The sequence below is a fragment of the Pempheris klunzingeri genome, chromosome 10, assembly GCF_042242105.1.
Source record: "Pempheris klunzingeri isolate RE-2024b chromosome 10, fPemKlu1.hap1, whole genome shotgun sequence".
Lineage (NCBI taxonomy): Eukaryota > Metazoa > Chordata > Actinopteri > Acropomatiformes > Pempheridae > Pempheris > Pempheris klunzingeri.
In genome coordinates, this window is record NC_092021.1 from 13,837,869 (window position 1) to 13,860,288 (window position 22,420).

Consider the following 22,420-nt stretch of genomic DNA (forward strand, 5'->3'; position numbering starts at 1 on the left):
TTTTGTCAGTGGAAGGCACATTAATTAGTTTTCCAGCATTTATTACATTCAACAATGAATCCATTTCACTTGCTGACATGTGGCTTTCCGATGTTTGTATATATCTCACCACTGCTATCAGAAGAAAAATTACACTTGTTTTACACTTTTATTGATGATTGGTTATTTTTATTTTATTTTCTTTTGTAAATTAATGCAGTTGATTGTGCATTTTGATGGGATTTACTGTAAACAGCTGTTGGTAATGAAAAGCCCTCAACCCCAGAAAAAGTTTATTTGGTTTCAAAGTGAAATCAGTTTTTTTTTTTTTTTTTTTTTTGTATCAAATATTTAAACTCAGCATTTGTGTTCACCTTGAATTCATGTCCCTTAAGACAGACTTTGGATGGAGCGTAATGCTAAACTGAAATATTTCACTAGCTACCCATTTTATTGTGAGCAATCACTGAAAGCACAGTGCAGATGAGTAGTTCTGCTTCGGTAAATCGTATCCCATGAATTGTTCATATGAGCTGAATTAAGCAATTTCAAATGCAGTTGATGCAGTCGTTGTCGTGAATTATATGAGCAGTACCATGCTATTTTTTCCTTTTAATTTACTATTGTCAGTAACCTGGCCATAAGTGTCCTTGTATAAGCTATAGGAAAAAAAAAAAATTGTTTTGTGTAAAAAAAAAAAAAAAACAAAAACAAGAAAAAAAACCTGAATTATTAATTTTTTGATAAGAACTATTTTTGAAACATGTCATTTATGGCACTGATATGTACAGTATATCATATACAGTCACTATTGCTACTCTCATTTAACTCTGTACAAGTCGTTTGTGTCAAGATCTTTCGAATGCGGACAGGAATCTCCTGGAATCTGAACTTCAGCATTTTCATACTTTTAAAGAACGTGGCGAGGAAGCCCCACTGCTTCACTGTAAGGCTGATCTTAAGTTAGACAGTAAGGTTTATTTGCATGGTCTCTAACTTGTTGGGTCGAGTGAACTTGTTTTATGAATAATGTGCAGCTTTAATTGTAGCTGATTAATTTCAGTCAAGTAACCCATATGATTAGGTTTTTGCAACATATTATGATTTGTAAACAATCTGATTAAATTGTTGTTTTGATTGTTGTGTGTCATGTCCTTATAAATAAAATGATTCACAGATTTGGACCTTGGATTGTTTTTGATAATGCAAAGACCAATTTATGAATGTGTTTTTTTTGTTTTTTTTTCCACTGATGATTCTGTCTCAGATGTAAGTAAATGAGACAGAGGTTCACATTTCCCGGAGTAAGCTACATCTTGAGGTCTTTAAATGTCATATTTTGTCGGACCAACAATCCAAAAACCAAAGATATTCATTTTTATAGCACAAGAAAATTAGAGAGGGCAAGCACTTGTCAGTTTGCTGTTACATCCAAAGACATTCATATCACTTACCCTTTTTAAGTGTATATTCTGATGTGTTAAATCTACAAATATACCCTCTGGATTTGTTATAATTTGTTCCGAGTCTGTTGTTGGGTAAAATATGACTGTAGACTGGCAGAAATAGATGAAAAAAATCATATTCTAGGCCACAACTGCAGCCTTTCTCTAAAACTGGAGTCCAAACATGTTTTCAGGACAGAATTCCACCAATCAAAAGATAAGGACAGTGAGCGGTACATGCATTTCTCAGCCTTAATCATTAGTCAACCTTGCCTGCTGCAGGGCTTGCCAAAACTAACACATGATCCTTGTGCAAAGCAGCAACACACCCTGGAAGGTAACCAGTGACAACACATCTACCTGAAGTCACCTGCTGACGTTTTCAGAAACACGCAGCGCTCAGCAGGAGGAGCTGTGCGTCCTGTTCACACAGACTGAGCCATCACTGTGGCGCTATGGACAGCCGGACTGTCACTCCTCATAAGTGACTCTTCAGGTTTTTCCCCCCCTCAGCGTGGACTGATGTGGGACCGTGTGAGAGGTAGGTTTAGCTCACGGCGCGGACGCTCCATGAATGGGGACAGCCTCACGCCAAACTCAATTCAAAAATATGTCATTTCAAGGATTTGCCTCGTAAAATCTGATTTAAGACATTTTCTGAATGCACAGGTGCTCTGACCAAACACTTGTGACTTTCTGCGTCACTCCACTGCCACAAATGTTACTTTTTTGGGGCAAATAAATTTAGATTTTTAAAAAAAAACTTTTAATTTTACTTTTTAATTGCATTTTGTACGTCGCCGTTTTGTGTGTTGCTTAATTTAAGAGTGAACACTGAGAAGAAACTGCAGCATATTTCACCTTTGCCACCAGAAAACATTAAATTGACATGTTTGTTAATTAGGTTTGGCTCCGGTCTCGTTTTAAGCCTGAGCGAGAGCTACTCTGGCACCACAGAGATACGATGACTTATTAATGCTCACTATACTTGCCAACAAAAAGAGTTTTCAAAGGACATGTGAAACAGCTGATTTAAGGCTAAAAACTGAGGTCAAACCTATGTAGAAATCTGTTCGCTTCTGCTAATAAATATACCACCGTGATCCAAGGCCTGCCGGGACTGATTTATTGTTTTAGTTGCTGTTGGTAAATGTCAGCTTGGCTTTTTCTTGACGTCTGCAGAGCTCCTGCTTCAGGTGCACACCCGGCTGTATCCGGGTGTCCTCTTGCTGCACCTGGTGCTGTTTATTAACCGGGATAGGCGGGACCAGCACAGCCAGTCTAAAGACTAACTCAGCCATTAGGCCCTTTACTTCCTCAACAGAGCAAACCAATGTGGTCACTCAGTGTGGTTTTACATCCACACTTTTTTGGCTCCCTTGGATTAAATGGGGCTTTGATTGAGCGTAACACCAGTGTTTACACCTGCAGGCTGCAATGGAAACCCTGCCTGTAGGTTGGACTGTGCACACCTGTGACCAGGAGGGAGCCGGGGCAGGACTGTTGAAGGGGGCAGTTGCAGACAGCAACGCAAACACACACGTCCACGATCTGTTTCATGAAGATGCACAGGTACCGTGTTTGCTCTGTCACCTCGAAGATTTGTCAGATGCAGGGTGATGATGGTATTTTACACAAAAGTAATGACCTTTCCCAACTATCAGATCCTTTGTGGCCTTGAAGCGGTCCCTTTTCACCCTTTGTTTTCATCAGATGGAGGATTTCCGTTTAATTAATGCGTAAAGTATTGTCCCATCATCCGTTTCTGTCCTTCCATTGTGTGACACTGCCCTTAATTAGCATCCTTTTTGTCATTTGAGTTTTAAAGAGTCAAACAAACAACCTTTTCTCAGATCTAAAACCAACCATTAACTGCAGTGCAGAGTTTCTTGACTTGTTGCTTTACCTGTTGGGTTTCATTGGTCAGGGCTTGCAGCAGTCTAGCCAGCCGTGGTGGCGCATCAAAGTGTTTGTGTGGGAGCCGGTGCTCTTCGGTACCTGGGATGGAGTTTTCACCACCTGCATGATCAACATCTTCGGCGTGGTGCTGTTCCTACGCACCGGCTACCTGGTGGTGAGTTTACGCCGTGTTGCTCTCTCCACTCTTTCTCTTTTACAAGCTGTGATTATCAGACCACTGTATTCATCTGTCTTCTGATATTTTTGCATTATGGCCATTTGTGCAGCCAAATCCAGGCAGAAAAAACAGCCCTCTTACTGTGTGTGTAGTTGTCTTCACATGCATTAACAGAGAAGCCAAGAGGAAAAAGAAAAACCTGAAAGGTTTGAAAATAACCTAGATATGAACCTCTATGTGTCAAAGAATGCTGAAGCTCATTGATTATGTAGAGTCTTTATCTACACAGTAAAACACCTTCTTATTTCATGGCAAAAAATTGTTATTATTTATATGGTATTCACAAGCTAGCTTCATGTTAATTATATGGCAGAACAGTGTTTATCTAAGGAAAATCTATGTTTTTCTATGGAAAAAAACTTGTATTTATATAGTAAGAGTTGGAATCAACATCTAGCCTTAACTAAACAGTATTATTATCCTTTTACCATAATAGTAGAAAAAGTTTTACCGTCATTTTCACAATGAAATTCTGGTAACCACAGCTGCAGTTTTTTTTTACAGCGTACTGATGCAGCTAAATACTGTAAAAAGCACATTATGTTTATTTTCTCTGTTGCACTTGATAATTTTCACCCTCATGTCTGTTAATAGCTGTGTGCTTTGCACATCTCCGTCTACCTCTGTTTTCTGCTTTTGATTTTTATTTTTAGCTGCACCCATCATTAAGTATGTGTCACCCTGCCGGTTGATCCCAAACACTTTAATGTGCATGTGTCATCACAGGACACGGCTACAAAGAGCCTGTGAGCTTAATTGCTACATCTGTGTGGGCTTAGCTTGGCAGCTGAAACATAGTTCGCCATGTGAGAGACGGGGGTTCCTGCCCACCGTGAGATGCAGCTCACCATAAACCACTAGCTTCCTTATTACTTATTGTGCATAAATATAGAGTGTATGTTTTCCCTGGTTTAATGGCACTGATTTCTCCACAGGGTTTCTTGTCCTTAGCTTTCCTTAATACTGAGGAGGAAATCTAATTATGCAGTTTGGGAGCAGAAAATAGTATTTGTGTGTATGTGAGCTGACATACAAAGAGAGAAAAAGCTACAAGCGTGTGTGGAGAATCTATAAAACATACAAAGCACTAAGCATATAGGAGTAAAAGTCTATTCAGTTTACAGATGGAGATAACTTACCTGCCTCAGACTCACTCAGTATCTTGTGTCCACATCATCCAGGGGAACACGGGGGTGCTGCTCGGGATGCTCCTGGTCTCGCTGGTCGTGGTGGTGGCTTTAGTGACCGTGATGTCGGGGATCGGCGTGTGTGAGCACTGTGGTGTTGGGAGTGGAGGAATCTACTCCATGATCTCCACCGTCCTGGGTGGCAGGGTGGGGGGCACTGTGGGCCTCCTTTATGTGTTTGGACAGGTGAGCAGCAAATCTGGCTCGGACTGAAGCGACTGTTTCTGAAGGCTCATGCTAATATTTTTTGTTTGTGATGCGGCTAAACAGACCCACACATTTCCGTTAAGTTTTCCCTGTGTTGCCTTTTTCCTCACGCGGCTTCCCACCTTGCAGTGTGTAGCCGGGGCCATGTACATCACAGGGTTCTCTGAGTCTGTGGCCGAGGTGCTCGGTCTACAGGGCCAGTGGGCGGTGCGCAGCATGTCGGCGGCGGTGCTGCTGGCACTGCTCGGAATCAACCTGGCCGGTGTCAAGTGGATCGTCCGACTCCAGCTGCTGCTGCTGGCCGTGCTGGCCGTCTCCACGCTGGACTTTGTCATTGGCACCTTCACACACCTTGATCCAGGTAGGGCTGGGGGTCATGAATATAGACAGGAAGGGTATAAAGAAGGAAGTAAACAGGGATTGTGGGAAGGTTTAAATCAAACAAAATGTTTTGTGCAATTATTCAATGCCCTCTGATACTGTATTGTTGTTTTAAATCCAAAATAATCTCCAGATTTTCATGGTATCAAGGTAGTTTAACTTTATACCACACACAGAGGATATATACAGTATGTACAGTTATTCATATACATACGCATATTCACCCAGGGAATAATTCAGTAGTGCACTTTTTGAAATTGCATCTGGATGAATGTAAACCGCAGAATCAAGATGGTGGTGATAATATGGTATATTCAGTGTTTAGTCCAGAATAATATCAATGGCAAAGTCTCTGAAGCAGCATGTAGCCAGTTGTCATACAATTATTTTCATATAGTTAATGTATCAGAGAAAGGTAAGATCAGCATAGTTTATTTAGGAGGTATAATCCTGTCTGTGTCTGTGACCTGTTCAGGCCAGTAGATGTAGCTGCAGCATCATTTACTATCGTCAGTATTTGTCATGTATTATGCTGAGGCTATATCTCTACAGTTCACGTCCTCATGAGGCTGGAGTCTGTGTAACCACCTCTTTGATACACATTTTATCCACTTTGTCATGTCTGTTTGCCTGTTCAGTCATTTTCTCTCCAACACAAACTTTCTTTTTCCTCCTGCACTGAGTGGTTGTTTTTGTTAGAAACTTCTGTAAAGTGCTGTTTTCATTCTGTTTTGGCTTAAGTCTGACACCGGTAGTAGGTTTATTGAGAAGATTTTTTTTTTTTTTTTTTCTTTTATGGTCAGGAAATGTTGCCCTTTTTTTGAGTAGATTGTATTCTTTTGCTGGCCTTCAGGAAGTCCTTCCCCACGTTTCCTGTTCACACTGATTATCAACGTCCTGTCCAGTGGGAAGAGAAAAGTGTTCCAGAAATCAAGCCGGTCTTCATGTGAATTCGACTTTATAGCCACAAAAATGGTCACTATGCCTTACATAAAAACAGCATGAAAAATATGCATATGGACAGTATTTCACACAGAGAACTTTTTTTGGCTTTTCTCAGCGCTCCAGAAGGAGCTCTGTGTTCTTGTCCAGCTGTGGACAGAGGCTTGTTTTTGTAAGAATAAGCTTTACATTGGTGTGAAAAACAGACTCACTTCAAACCTCCAGCCTTCTTCATAGTACAGTAGGCAGAGGCTGGTTTGTAGTCCTTTAGGACTGTTATAGAACCAGCTGTAATGACTACTCCAGGTTTTTCCAATTAAGATGTGCTGTGTGTGTGTTGTGGTGACCTCATGGTTGGCAGAGGACCAGCAGGTCCCCTTGCAAGTTGAAACAGCCCAGATTAGCCCACGCTCACCAAAGGAAAAAGAACCACTGCCAAAATCATGCAGTCACGATTTGATAACACTTCACCTATGTGCACCCGGCAAAGCTGTCACCAATGAAGGTTTCATGGTGACAAATTAAAGGAAAAACCCTTCATCCAGTGGCTCTGTTATGCACCAGGGGGTATTTTCTTGGCTTGGTTTGGGTCTTGGTTTTGGGCCCTGTAGAGGGAAGGGTCAACAGTCAATACAACTGGAAATCAATATCCTATAATGAAACATATATATCCTGATGTGAGTTGTGCCCTCCAGGATGACAACGCCTCCATCCACTGGGGCACTGAGTGGTTTGGTTAGTGTGAAAGTGATGTGATGTGACCATCACAGTCACCAGATCTCAACCCAGCTGAACACCTACGTGAGATTTTTGGACTGCCGTGTTAGACAGCACGCTCCGCCGCAATCATTAAAACACCAAATAAGGGAATACCTTGTGGAAGATCTTTGTTTAGGTCCGTCCCTCCAGTAGAGTTCAGCCACTCGTAGAATCAGTGCCAGGATACACTGAAACTGTTCTGTTGGCACATGTCGCCCAACCCCTACCTAAGACACTTTATGTTGGTTTTCCTTTAATTCATTACCCACCATGTATGTCGCTTCACCAAAGTGGTGTCCTGTATCAAAACATAAGTGATACATTGGCTTATTGGCAGTATGGTTGGAAATATTGAAAAACATCAACTGACTCGTCGATATTCAGAACTGAGTGTTTTAAAAATAAGATCTCTCTTTGGGCTGGCAAACTGTTATTTGCATTTTTTTTACAATTTTTTACACTTCAGAGATCAACCGATTCATTGAGAAAATAATCATGAGTCACTGAATGGCCATTAGTTGCTTTCCTAAGCTAATTATGTATTTATTGCAAAGCTGAATATGCGACAGCTGGTGCATATAGTTGGTATCTCTTGTTATCGTATTGTTTCAGTGATTAGATTTCCCTTATTTTGACTCAGTTTCAGTGGCTTTTAGATTTTGAAACAAAGATATTTGATGGGGAACATCTAAATTGCTATGGGTTTGTTATGGTATTTATACTGGCCTTTATTGTCCCATATTACCCATATCCTTATCAAACCACATGTGTTAATAGCCATCCACCTCATTCTGTCAAAATACACTCTCAGCCACTATCCTAATGTATACAGTACAATACTTAAGACTGTGGACTGACCTGGCTTCCTGATTTGCCCATCTACAAGGATCTGTTAAGTGACTGATTATGACAAGTCCTTCCTGCAGTACAGGTGGAGTTAAAATAGAAAAAGTGCATGGCTGCAATATGTAAGACCAGAATACTTTAGTGCTTCCTGATCCCTGAGGGAAGGGCAATTCATTTCCTAATTATACCCTTCGAGTGTAGTCAACGAGTTGGTTTGGTCGGAAACGCTGCCAGCGTATTGTCTCTGTTCAAAACCCTCTGACTGTGGTCACAGATGAAATACAATCTGACACGCCTTCTCCTGCTCCCTAGAGCTGAAGCCTATTCCCCACAGAACAGGAAGCCATAATGTGCTCCTTGGTTCTGGGGTTTAGGGTGTTAACCAGACTCACCCACATTTTTGGAAAATGACAAAGAACTGAGATCTGAGGCCTGCTGCCACTCCAGAGACTGCTACATCATCTCTCTCTGTGATCCACACTGTAATATGCAGCTCTCAATCATCCCAATGGGACCGGCCCCGCCTCTGTAACATCACAGCCTGCACTGTTCTCCATGCACAGCAGTTTGTACTGGTTTTTGTGGGACGGTACGAGGTCAGTCAGATGGAGGGAGAGGCCTCAGATGCTCATGTAATCTGACTACACATTCCAGTCTGTAACACAGGAATGCAGAGTTCAGAAAGGAGCCCCACGCTGCCCATACACTTGTTCTTCACACAATATACACGGTGAAATATAAACACTTACACTTGTTTGCTCTGTAGGCCCATAGAGCAGAATTATGCGTTTTTCATGTTGTTTTATTATTTTATTTTTTTTACAGATTACGTTCTGTCCACATGACTTTACAGTTTATTTCTCCAACCAGTCATGTAATATAAAAGTTAAAGAAATGCTAGGTGCCATTAGTAAGACATCCATGATGTAACTAAATAGCTGGATAAAAGCTGGTTTTTACGCAACAAGACTTAAAGGTCAATATTATTTCCATATGCGCTTTATAATGTCTTTTCAACATACATGTGACACTGGTGTGTCTACAGATCGACCAAAACAATGAATAAAAACCATCATCTTGCTTTTTCTCCAGCTCCATCTTTCAGTCAATGTGAGTAAAAAAACGCTCTGTTTAGATTTGGCTCCCCTTATGATGTCATAAGGCGATCTCTTGATCATGTGACCTCCTCCAGCTCGTCAGCAGGCCGACTGTCACCACACATTGAAAACTTCCTGAATCCACCTCGCTGTCCACCATTGTTTTTTGTTGCTCACAAATTCTTCTACTACGCAGTGTTCAGACGGAGGCTGAAAACGACATGCTAACATCTGCATGCTGACATGCTCAGAATGACGATTTTGACATGCTGACTTTGAGTGGGTGTGATGTTTATCGCAGTCACCATCTTAGTTTAGTGTTTTATCATGCAAGGATTAGCACTAAACACAAAGTACAGCTGTGGCACATGGGAACATCACTTGTGCAGGTGTTCAGTCATAAAAGATCACAGTATGAGGGATGTGACTACGTAGGTACACAAAAGTTGCCCTTGAAAGACAGTTTGCCTTGAAGTATTTAATCTCAAGAACTGTGTACGCAAACTGCAGTGTAGCTGAACGATTAATTTGTGTTCATAGAAAGAGTTTTTCCAGCTGAGTACTCCGAGTCAGGCATGGTTGGATGTTGGTGTATGATGTTGTAATATGGGTGGGGAGCCCACAGTGCAGACATGGACACTGACTCTGGATTTGTTAGATTCTCATTGTTTGGACAGAGGGCGGTCTCACCGGGTCACAGTGAACAAGAGTTTTGGCTCCTTGTCTCATTTGATGTCAGTTTTCACAGCCTCGTTAAATCTCTATCGTGGAGAATAGCTAGTCTACCCAGCTGTTATGATTTGGGTTTTTGTATAAAACAAAAGAAGAAAAAAAAGCATTCTCACCCTCTCTCTCTTTTCTCTCACTCTCTGTCTCCCTCTCTCACTCGCTCTTTTTCTACAAAACTTGGAAGCTGCTGAGCTTCTGAAAAGGGTGGTGACTTCCTTTTGGATAAACATGTCATTAATCTGAGAGAACACATTCTTTCCCATCGCAAGATAACCAAGGGGGAAATGTCCGGTGTTGTAACATAGGCGGGCCCTTCAGACTGTGTGGTTTAAATGGCCCCCACCAATGCAGAACAATCTGAACAAACTGAGCTAGACTGAACTGACCTGTCCTGGCTTTAGACTGCATACTTTTAAAGTGTCCTGCTTCCTATTGTTGCCATTCACTTTGATGAAAGGCATGTAACGTTTCTAATTTTAAAAGTTTTTTGTGGGGGTTTGCACACAATGGTAGATCTAAAGTGGGCCCAGTTTGACTTGGAGGAATATGAAAATTTAAATATTTAAATTTATACATTATTTTGGCTACAGAGATCCATAATCATGTACTAATTACTAAACTTTTGACTATGACTGATATAATGATGTAATATTTTGAATTGGAGGCCTGTATATTATTTTAAGCACCTGGGATGAGAAGTATAAATGATGTATAGGCACAAAAAACATGCATACACATTTTTTATTTTTTTTATCACACATGAACTGGTATTTATATAAGAATATGAGACCAGCATAGTCATGGTTTTAACTGCTGCGGGTGAAATGAAAATGACATGAAATATAAAATGAGAGACCTACTGCAACCATTGACCATTATATCACCGCGATGATGGTGACGCTACATGTGATGAATTAGCGGTTGAGCCGCTGTAAATTGCCAAAGCTGTGCGTAATGGCCGCGCGTAATGACAGCTGTTGGAGAGCCTCGCCGATGCGACCCCGTCGGTGAAATCGCGCTTGTTTTCTCTTCTTTTCATTGATACTTGGTGGAGCAAGTATTGAGGTGGTTTTTAAGGGCGTTTCTACGTCCATTTATCCCGAACCGTGGGAGTGGAATGAGCCTCGCTCACGTGCACCCGGTGCCACAATGAATGAGATTCACGAAGCAGAACCACGCGTACTTGCGGCTTAATAAGTCTGACTAAACGAATGTGTGTGCACATTTCTAGTCTCTGTGCGGACACAGATTTAAGTCGTGAATCTACTCAGAGTTTTAAGCATCTGGTGTCTGGTTCTGTAGGTCCTTCTGTGGAAAAATCCCCTTGTCCAGACGTGATGTGTTTACATTTCCAGTCAGTCTCAACTTCTCCAGGAAGTGCAGTGTAAAAACTCACCAGTAATCACCTAGGGCCAAAGATGGCCACTAAATACTAAGAAAATGAAAACAAGCAAATGAAAATATCACAGTGATTTAGAAGTTTGTCTTCCTATCAGAATTTATTGTTATAAAGTCAAATCAATCTCATATGGGCAATACTGTAGAGGAGACTAGACCAGTTGGCAAAGTCTGGACTGTTTTATTCATATAAAGGTATTTTGTAGTCCTTGTCGAGGAGATTGAAAAAATAATTCTTCAACTAAGAACAACAATTTTGAATGAAATTATAGGAGACATTTTGAATATATTGAGAAGCGAGTTTTGAATATTTCCTTATTCAACATGACATGATGCATTAAGTGTCTGCAGTTGACAGGTTGATAATGTTGATACTGTTGACTGTTTTGCTCAGTGAATTCAAGCTTGTAATTGCGGTGTAAGGCTCAGAACTGATGTGTTTTGTGTGTTATTGTCTCCCCTCTCAGAGCACGGTTTCATCGGTTATTCACCCAGGCTGCTCAGCAGTAACACAATGCCAGATTACAGCCCTGGAGAAAACTTCTTCACGGTATTTGGGGTCTTTTTCCCGGCTGCTACAGGTGAGATGGCCCCCAGAATCTCTTTTTGATCTAATATTGTGTGAAAAGCTTGCAGGTGATACACCTGCAGTTCACTAATACACTTCAGTGTGTATTAGGAACATCTAATCTGCCCTTTAAGGTGAACTGTCACCTCTCTAGCACCCCTTTAATTTCTTACAGCTACATATACTGTGTCAAAATGCATTTTGTATCTAAGTGTGTGTGTGTGTGTGTGTGTGTGTGTGTGTGTGTGTGTGTGTGTAGGGGTTATGGCAGGCTTTAACATGAGCTCAGACCTTCAGCGGCCTGAACACAACATCCCTGTGGGAACGCTGGCAGCTGTCTTCACCTCGTATGACGACATCCCAACACACACTCACACTCACAGCACAACATTTTAAAATGAGAAAACACTGTACGGAAACACTATTAAGCACACAAGAATGCATCGTCTGCAAAAGCGGACAGGCTGATCTACAGTGACAGTAATTATACAGTAAGAACTAAAGACAACAGAGGATGTAAAAGTACGGAAATACTGTGGAATCCTACAGACTGAGCTATAGCGAAGTCTGAAGTGACCCACTTGCAAAATGTTAAGCTGCGGTACCAAAATGTCAGAAAATAAACATTATTTTACAGATATCTTACAAATTTCTTAATCTGTTTATCATGCCACAAGGATAGCTTTCAATGTATCACTCTCTCCATCGAGGCTTGAGTCATCCAAAGGGTACTTTCCACATGCTTTGATTTTACTTTACTGAGAGCACTTTGTGGTATCTTTTCAAAAATGACAAATTTTCCACCTTCACTGGGGAGGACAAACAAATTCACATTCCTATCATGGCCCCATCATGGCCCTGTGCAACACTCGCTGGAGCTGTCATGACACAATTCTACTATAAATAGTGAGAAGGCAGCAGTTGTTAATAATTCTGTGTGGTGTACTGTTGGTGACCCACAGGTGGTTCCTGTATCTGGTCTTTGTCTTCCTCCTCGGGGCCATCTGCACCAGAGAAGCTCTGCGCTATGACTTCTTGATAGCAGAAAAGGTAAACTCCTCTCTCTGTTTTCACCCTGTCTTGTTAGAGAGGCCTTTTCAACTGAGGGGGTGGGGTGAGGTGAGGGGATTCCCCACTATGGCTCACTTTGTTTTAGTGGTGAGGTTTGTTCAGGTTCTGACTATGTTTATGTTCTTAACCACAAGATGTACACCATTTTCAGCATACTGAGATTCAGGTGTATGAAAAATACTGGGTTTGTCCCAGCGCTCACACTTGGAGTCTAGAGCACTTAACATCTACCGTCTACAGCCCCACAACAGTCCAGCCGGTAGTGGTAGAACACCTAAAGACTGATTTATGACCAATAATGATAATTAACAGACGTGAAGAAGTATAAGTTTATAACATTTTTAAAGCTGCTTTCTCCAGTCCAACTTTATGTGTGGTTGCAAATGGTAAGAGAGATAGGTTGAAGCTAGCCCTTTTAATGATTTCTAGGCAAACAATTAAGTCCTTAATCAATCCTTAAACATACAGGGAGCCAGTGACTATAGTCATCTGTGAGGGAAATGTGTTCTTGTTTGCATTTTCTAGCTAAAAGATGAGCTGCAGCATTCTGGATTAAACGCAGAGGCCTGGCTGACGCCCACATAAAAGGCATGACAGTGGTCAAGTCCAGTGATAAAAGCATGTATAACCCCTTCAAAAGCACTGAATGATGAATAGGACTGGAAGAAGGTAGATTTAATTCCTGGCTTTATCTGTGTGTCCAATTTAAAGTCGCTGTCTATTATCACACCCAGGGGGTTTTACATGTAGTTCAAGGACTTCAGTTTACTTTCATTATAGTTTAAAACAATTAAAGCGTTCAAAGCTGTAAAAGTATTCCACAATGGTTTTGAAGAGTTTGCAAATTTCTTTGTCAAAGGCGGGTAAATGTGGGTGTCATCTGCATAACAGTGGAATAAGATGCTGTATTTTTTAAGGATGGGCCTTAAAGAGAACGGAGAAAGAGAAAAACTGATAGCAATGAGAGTAGAACCCTGAGGGGCTCCACAAACGAGAGGCACTGAGGAGGACAAAGAGTCACCAAGGTTGACAGAAAAGCTTCTGCCACATTCGACCCCATGTCTAATATGTCCAATTGTATGAGTAGATTTTTCTCTAAGATAATTTATAATCATGCCATACTAAATGCTGCACAATTGTGTTTTGTATGGATTTGAATGGCCAGGTTGATTTTATGTCTACTAGTCAATAACAATTCACAGCAGTTTGTTTTGTTTTGAAGCAGCCAGGGCAACAACAGAGGCAGAAACACTGAACTAATGCAATAAAAACTGTGAGGAGATGAAGTGGGAGTGAGGCAGCACCTGGGCGAAGGCAAGAGATGTGACCCACTAGAGGGTTGTCTCTCTCTCCCCCGGGGGAGTAAAGTACAGCTCATTTGAACATTATCGAATCAGCACTATGTAAAACCTCATCCTTTTAGGACAAACTCTAGTTACTAGATATATTTCATAATCTAGAGCTATAACCACATCCCATATCATGCTGTACTACTGGTCTGTACACATGTGCAGACGTACGCCACTGTACAGTAGCAGTAATTGCAGTTACCTTATGTACTTTAGCTGTGTGACAGGATAACCAATGCCCTGACATCTTTGGTTACTTTTATTGTGACGCTCCAAACTTTATAGACTAATACATACTGATAATTAATGGATAAAAAACAAAGTCAGACCTCTTTCTTATCACAAAGACTGTAAAAAAAATCCCTGTAGAAAAGGACAAAGTCATTAAACCTTTTAAGTGAACAGATAGTTTTTCTTATGCCTGATTTTAGAGGGTGCTGCTGCCCCCCTCAGCACCCCCACTTCCCATGCCCATGTGTCTGATGCAGCTGAGCTCCCTGCCAGTTGTCAGTTGGTGTTCTGGTCCATCTGTGTCAGGCCTAAATTAGAGATGAATCAGGGATTGTTCTAGTATGAATGAACTTAACAACCAGACCTCAGTGGGCGGTGTTTCTAAAGACAGTAGCAAGAACCTCCAGTTCAGTGCAGTGTCACTGAAAAAAATGTGATTAATGTTAACCCATAATAACCACTCTCATATTTAAAAAAAATTCAACTTTGCTTTAATCAATCACTGATTCCTTCAAAATCCATCAGTTGTTAGTTCTCATTGTTTTCATAAGGGGCTGGCTGCAGTGGAACTAAACTGGGTGTAGCTGTTGTGAGCTCTCAACCACACCCCATCCTCTTCCACCATGTGTTTGTTTTCCTTCTTCCTCCAGGTCTCCTTGGTGGGTTTCCTCTTTCTGCTGGGCCTCTACATCTCCTCCCTGGCTTCCTGCATGGGCGGCCTGTACGGAGCACCCAGGATCCTCCAGTGCATTGCCCAAGAGAGGGTCATCCCCGCTCTGGCCTTCCTGGGAAGAGGGGTGGGTTTGTGGATGGATGGATGGATGAAGCCATAAAGGGAGGGATGTCTGGAAAAATATTAGCTAAAGTCATCATGATGTAAATCCGTATTACTTAGTGAGGGTATGTGTTTATGCACCAGTGAGTTCACTTACATGCAGAGTGATTATTTGCTCTTATTCCATTTGAAGTAGGTAGTAGTACTGTGACTGTTTGGATTGTCACATTAATAATATTAGCTATTAATGTGACTGCAGTGATCAAAGTAAGCAAAACACACCATTTCATTTGGACTACCTTTGTGACAAATTATTTGTTGCACAAACTCATAGATGCCCTTTTCATGTCCAGCTTAACTAAATCCATGAAGTCTATGGGATAAAGATGCTGCTTCTTTTTAAAGGAGGAGGAATCGTGCTGTAAAGCAGACTGATGTCTGTGTGGTCTTTCTAAACAATACAGTTTAAGCATTAAAGTTCATTCATTGACCTTGGAAATAGTGGTTTAACCAAATAATCCCAACCTGTGGTCCACTAAATAGATTTTGCAGGGCTGTCAACTCTATTTCATCAAGCTTTGATGCTTAATTTCTATGCCAGTTTAGACGGGAAGTCCTTAAAGTACTTTGGATGAAATCATAAACAGCCGCTGAGCTCACGTGTCAACAAATCTTTCTCCATGACAGCTGTGCAAATCTTTGCACAGAAGTTGGACGTCTCAGGCAGAACTTCCCTCAGAAGCGGCCTCCTCCACCAGGATACATGAAAACGCAAATCTGAACCATCTATCTAAACCCTAACATACACATTTTCTGTTAGCTGTGAATGTAATGAAACTGAGAGGATTTTGAGTGTACTTGTAACAATGTTTGCTACGGATACTGTTAGACGTACACGTTAGTAAAGGCCGACAGTCAGAAGATTTGTTTTTGTGCTTTTAAGATGCGCTACTCGCTGATAACGCAGACATTCATCAATTCAGCTAAAGCAAAAATGAAATTTAAAAAAACACATCACATGGTAGATTCCCCAGGACATAAAAAGGGCAACTGTTCATTTATCTGACTTAGGGAAAAAAAACAGTAAAATTCCCCAGTAACTAAACTACATCTTTAAATAATTATATAATCACTGAGCTATTAGGTAAATCATATTAACATGAGTTACACAAAGTTTAAAATCGTCACATCGTCTCTATTACCTGCAGTAAATGGTGTCTGAATAAGTGTCTGTAGCCTGGATGTACTGGGGGGTGTTATGGGTGGACTCCACAGGAAACAGTGACAGGACTGCCTAACTATAGAGTGCCGACTGCACTCCATAGCAATGAGTGGACCGACTGCATTACAGCAATGAGTTACGACTCACTGCTGCTACACAGCCACACCAACGCACTCGCACACAGTCACGTTGGCGTCCTGACCCCGTCCACCCCCAGCTTTCCTCAGACTTGCCTGGATGGCAGCAGTGTCTGACCTCGCTCAGCGGGCTGGAATGAGGCCCTAGACATCTTGGCCCAAATCAAAGCTTCAGAACAAACGCAGGAAGGGCGACGGGCAGGGCCCTTCTCCGCTGTGTGCTCTGGAGGCCCGCCAGGCACACAGCAGTGCTCCTTAAACTGTGTGATAGGACCTGGGAAGTGAGAGCACGCTGGTTAACAAACCACATGTTAAAACAATTTATCCATTTGGAGAAAGGGGTCATTGTTGGGACACTGGACAGTTATATCACTCAAATGTAACTTTCAGTACAGTTTGATTTCATCACTTCCTGTGAAGTTTTATTTGGACAAAAGATTGATTTTACAGCGTCACTGTCCTGTGAGACCCATACATCTCCTAAACATCAACTTTTGATGAGTTAATAATAGAAATGTGTTTATTTTTATTAACAGTCTTCCATGTTGTGACACTGTCTCCATCTAACAGAAGGGCCCAAACAGGACCCCGGTGGCAGCCATCTGTCTGACCAGCGTGCTCACCATGGCCTTCATCTTCATCGGTCAGGTCAACGTGCTTGCCCCCATCGTCAGCATCAACTTCATGCTCACCTACAGCTTCATCGACTACTCCTACTTCAGCGTGGCCACGACATTCAAGCTGCAGACTAAAGAGAAGAGGGACCCCCTCGTCCCGGCCAAAAGAAGCCAGCGCAGGTCAACCGGGCAGAGCTCCAGGCCTCTGATTGAGGCAGCTCTCCCAAACTATGGGAGTGGAGGTGAAAGCCCGCAGGTTAAAGGCACGCTGTTGGAGTTCACTAAGGACATGGACCAGATATTTCCCCCTGTATCAAATGCTGACGCCGAGAAGACGCCCTCCATGCAAGAGCTGAGCAGCAGCAGCAAGGGCAGAAAGGCTCATGCTACTACCAAGCAGAAGCTGATGGACAGCTTTGGATTGGACCTAAACAGCAATTTGTTCTCAGAGGAGACCGAAGGGGAGGTGAGTTCAGCTCCACCACACGAGGAAGCTGAAGTGAAGTGTGGAGACGGGGAGCCCACGGCTGGAGAAGAACCGCAAGTCAAATGTGACTCAAAAATACATCACGCTGAGCAGGACTCATCCGCTGACCCTTACAGCGCAGGTGATCGCCTCTAACCGTCAAACACTGGACTCGATGAGACCTGACATGAACAGAGATCATAGAGCCTAGTTGTAGATGTTTTAAGTTACCTGTAAATCTTTCAGGTGCTGGAGGTAAAGCAGAGCACCAGAGCTGTGAAATCAAACCCATGACGGATTCATTCTATGCAAAGGTCTGCAACCGCTGGGTTGCTCTTATCGGGGTATGTGACACATTTCATGCTGTACATTATTTCTTTTTGTTTTAATAATTGAGTATATTTACAGGATTTAATCATTAACATGACTACATCTTGTGTTTTCCTTCAGGCCCTGAGCTCCATATTGATAATGTTTGTTATTCAGTGGGTTTACGCCTTAGCAAACATAGTCGTTGCCTTGCTGCTCTTCCTCTACATCGGGAAAACAAGTCCTGGACTACCTAAAGGTGATTTCCATCACTTCATTTCTTATTTAGAGATGCTTTAGAGATTAGCTTCATGATGAGGGTCCTGTTAAGGGAACCAAATGTCCTGCCTTGGACAGGGCAGTTCCACATTTTGACCATCATTCGCACATCTGCAACGAGACAGAAATGACAGAAATAGTCTGCATTTAAAAAAAACCACATGCAGTGCAAAAAGACTCCAACTTGATGAGTAAGTTACTGATGTAAACTGGGACAGAGGGTCTCTGTGTGTTTCACATATGCACCTGTGCAGCGTTTTCCAGCTTAATACGCCAAAGTGAAGTTGGGCAGGGAATGCCTTTGGTCACAGGCCCTGTGTAGCTGTGAAATGTGAAGCTTTTCAGTAATGCTGAGCTCCTATAGCCAATAATGCTAGTCCGCTTTTGTGGGCTCATCTGTATTTACTATGCTGATTTTAATGAACTAGTTTCATTACAGATTCTCTGTTTTTGATATTAACTCAATGTGTCTACTGTCTGCTGAAAGGAGAGAGTCTACTTTACGCCTTTTACGGCATGTTTACAAGGTCATCCCGTAAACTTGAGTAACTTTAGGCCTTTAATAGCTGTAGGAGTAGCCTGCAAATAATGCCTTATATAACCTGAGGCACGATTCCTGTATTTTTTATTTTGTATAATTAGAGCATTTAGGGAAGACCTCCTGATTTACAGTGTGCATTTAAACATTTATGGTTTGGTCACCCTGTGCTCACTCATTATGTGATCTGGTAATGCACTCGAGCACATTGCTGGGAGTTTCACTTGTGGCTTTTTCGCCTGGCAGTCGGGCAGCTGTTGTGGCTTGGATTTTTAGAATAGCTGGATGGGACACCGAGCATCTGTGCATCAAACTGCCCCCATTACAGCGCGCCTGAGCAGCCTGAGTCTGAGCACAAGCTCTGCAAGTGTTAAACACTTGTCCCACAGGTGGTTCGACACAATGGTCTGTGTTTCTTGCTGACACTAAAACATATTGACAATAAAAATAGTGGCCATGTTAAATTGAAACATTATTATCATTGTTGAGCTGATTTCTGTACGTAAACATTTGGATTTGGATTTTTTTTGCAGGTATTGCAGCTCGATTCAGCTTTTTCACGTGGCTCAAATCAACACTGTATAGCATTTGCAGGTATGGTGTGCTTAAACAAGAGATTTCATTCTTCAAAGCAATGTCTATGTTAGATATTCTGTCCAGATTAAGTCTTATGATGTAAGATGAGAAACTTTATCTGTACATGCAGTAATGTTTCTGAGTCACCTAACAACCCATTTGTCTGCACTGTCGGCCTGTCTTTCAGCGGTAAAGGATCTCCTCGGGACGAGATCGTAGTCACACCCTCTCTGTGCGGGGTCGGCCTCAAGACCAAGCAGCTGACAGAGGAAAATGCTGACTTTGCCTCTCGTCACCGCTATCATCAATCCTCATTCATAGTGGCCGACAAGATGGTGCAACCACAACTCCGCTGACTGACTTCAGCACTTCCTCTGTTACATGTCACAGTTGTCAACGTGGAGAAAAAAAAACACTTTTTCTGCCTCATCCTGGGCGTCATGTTGCGCTATGAGCCACATTCTGCTTACATATTGTATTTAACAGACAATCAGTGGATCATTTTTCTTCCATAAAAGTAACTGAATTAAAAGTAAAAATGTTTTATTTTGTCCTAATATACTTAATGGCTTTAACTTTGACTGAAGTATCTGTGAAGCCTTGTTGTCAGATTACTGTCAGGTCCAGCTACCATGGTGCTCACGTGGCATGTGTACATGTGACACAAATTAAAATATGTCTGTTCAATTCTGCACGGATACAGTTCATTGTTGAGTGAAAAAAATATCTCCCAAGTTGTTGGTAATTTTCTTTTTCTAGTCACATTTCGGATATGATTAAAAAAAAAAAAAACCCAAATGCAGTGAACATCAAGCTTTTAGATTTGTCTGATTTAAAGAAAAATAACAAAAGTAAACAGTGTCTTACATTAATAATGCAGAAAGAGAAGCACTCTCATGACAAGCCGATCCTTTGCAGCCCTCTAATGTCATTGCTGATAGGACTGGACGTCATATAATTATTTTAGGACAACTGTCAAACATGCTGGTGGTTCTGGTTAATTTATACGCTCTGAATTCATTCTTTCTGATCTAATTCTCAGATGCTTGGGGGGCAGGGAGGGAGGGAGGGGGTCGGTTGGACCCAGTGATGCACCACTCCTCTAACCCAGACGTAGTGAGTAAATCTGCTCCTTATGTAGAATTCTTCTTCTGTGAACACGGTGTGACATTTTTCACACCAGAGAGCTGGGGAGTGCCTTTTTCAAATCTTCACCATACATTTTCCAGAATAGATTATTTTTTCATGGATAATCTAATGTCCCCTTGCCTATCAAAGTATTATTATACGAGATCAAGCTCCCATGATTCTGATGTTATCTCTCCCTGGCATCTCTGGTATGAGGAGACACTGATGTTTCAGTTCATCTCTAGTATCAGATGAGAGTTTTGTCACATTTACGAAGGAGCAAAAAGCACAGTTTGCCATGATGCCTTCAAAGCATATTTAAGGGGTCTGATTTAATCATTTGCACCAAATAAAAAAGATGTTCCCATTAAAAAAAAGCTCGCAGTTTTCAAATCAAAGTAATGAAATAGGTGGGCGATACACTCAAGCCCTATATATTCTACAGATGTTGATCCCCAGAGTAGGAACAGAAAATGATAAAAAAAAAAAAAATCTAAATCCTGTTTGTCCAGGAATAATGCACAGAAGGACCTGAAACTGTTTGGGATGATAACTTGTCTGCATATATGTATACGTATACTTCAGTGACGCATTCAGCCATGAAGGCTCTAACAGTGGGAATGGACGTTCAGGCTTTTTTCCTGATTCATTTTGAATGTGATGTGCTACATTCAAATAATCTACAATAGCATTAAATCATGGCACAGCCATCAGACTGGTCTGTAAATGTTTGAGCCAAAGATTCATTCTTCCACAAAACAAGACAAGTGATGTCAGGTGACGATGAGCGTGCTTGAAAATCAAAATGTGCTCTTCGATGTGCTGAAGAACCACATGTGAATCACTCGAGCAACTCTCCTGTCACTTTTTCTAATTTTCTATTGATGCATTCAAGCACAACAAAGGGTGCCAGTTCAGCCAGCAGCTCTTGGTTATACAGAGACTGAATAAGAAGATATTGGAAAACTGTGTTCAATCTTTTTGACACATGTTGGCGATGTTATTTAGCTGCCACGTGGTTTAAAACAGTCGTTTTTCTAGCAGCTCGACAGCAAAGCCTTGAAAACCACATCCTCTTAGCATTTCGTCAGAACTGCAACCTGCCACATGAATATCTGTGAAGATGATGGTACCTCGTTTCCTCATCATCTGCTCGTCTCTGGATGACTCAATCACTACAGAGAATGAGTAGCTATGAGCAGTTTATTTGTTTATTTATTTGGATCCCTATTAGCTACCACTGTGGTATCACCTACTCTTCCTGGGGCCCTCACACATAGAGACAGAGGCAAACATCTGCAAGGGTTTGGCTGGAGAATGGGATTGTGTACGGTGTGTTTAACTTATGATATAAGAATTTAAGTTTGAGGACAATTGCCTAAAATGTAAGTAGTGTTAATAAAATACACGTTAAGGTGAGGCCTTAACGGCATACACTTGTTCACACACGCACATATTTGTGCTTTTTGTCTTGTAGGATAGCGATAAAAGCACATTTTCTACTGAAAATACAAATTTGATCTGAACATTACGGGCAACTGAGTCACAAAAGCAAGACGTATGTGTTTGCCACTGATTTAATGCACTTATTGTACTTTTACCAACCATTCCTTCTGAGTTTCTGCACTCCTACAACAACAGGATTCACTAAACAGACTGCTGATTGCTTCGCAGTGGAATTTAAAAGTTCTTAAACTGATGTGTTTCTCTGCATTAATGGTTTCAATGACGATCTCTTACGTACATTTAAATATTTGCCTGCAGACACCAGAAGGTCTGTGCTCTCTAACCAGCAGGGGAGATCTCTGCATATTACAGTGCTCGGCCATTTTATTTAGACTAATGTGACCATTTTATTTAGACTACTGTCTTGAGATATTGCACCAGGTGTTTCCATTACACAGTGCATTTGCATAATAGCCTGCATACTGGAGTGTATTATAGAACTACTATACCTCCTTTTTGTCGAGGATCAGCAGCTGATACACTCACCTTGTTTTCCTTTTGGAAATAATACTATAATAAGTGATAATAATGAAGTAAAGTA

At 41.5% G+C, this 22,420-nt stretch overlaps 1 protein-coding gene across 1 annotated transcript; it reads left to right on the forward strand.

The window, feature by feature from the left end:
• The first annotated feature begins 1,909 nt into the window (after nt 1–1,909).
• slc12a8 (solute carrier family 12 member 8) lies at nt 1,910–19,937 on the forward strand. Its single transcript, XM_070838041.1, has 14 exons — nt 1,910–1,965; nt 2,856–2,996; nt 3,352–3,498; nt 4,743–4,934; nt 5,085–5,316; nt 11,575–11,688; nt 11,935–12,022; nt 12,638–12,725; nt 14,977–15,123; nt 17,031–17,685; nt 17,790–17,887; nt 17,994–18,111; nt 19,203–19,263; nt 19,433–19,937. The coding sequence occupies exons 2-14, from the start codon at nt 2,862–2,864 to the stop codon at nt 19,599–19,601; spliced, it is 2,244 nt and encodes a 747-aa protein (XP_070694142.1). The 5' UTR covers nt 1,910–1,965; nt 2,856–2,861; the 3' UTR covers nt 19,602–19,937.
• Nucleotides 19,938–22,420: the final 2,483 nt, after the last annotated feature.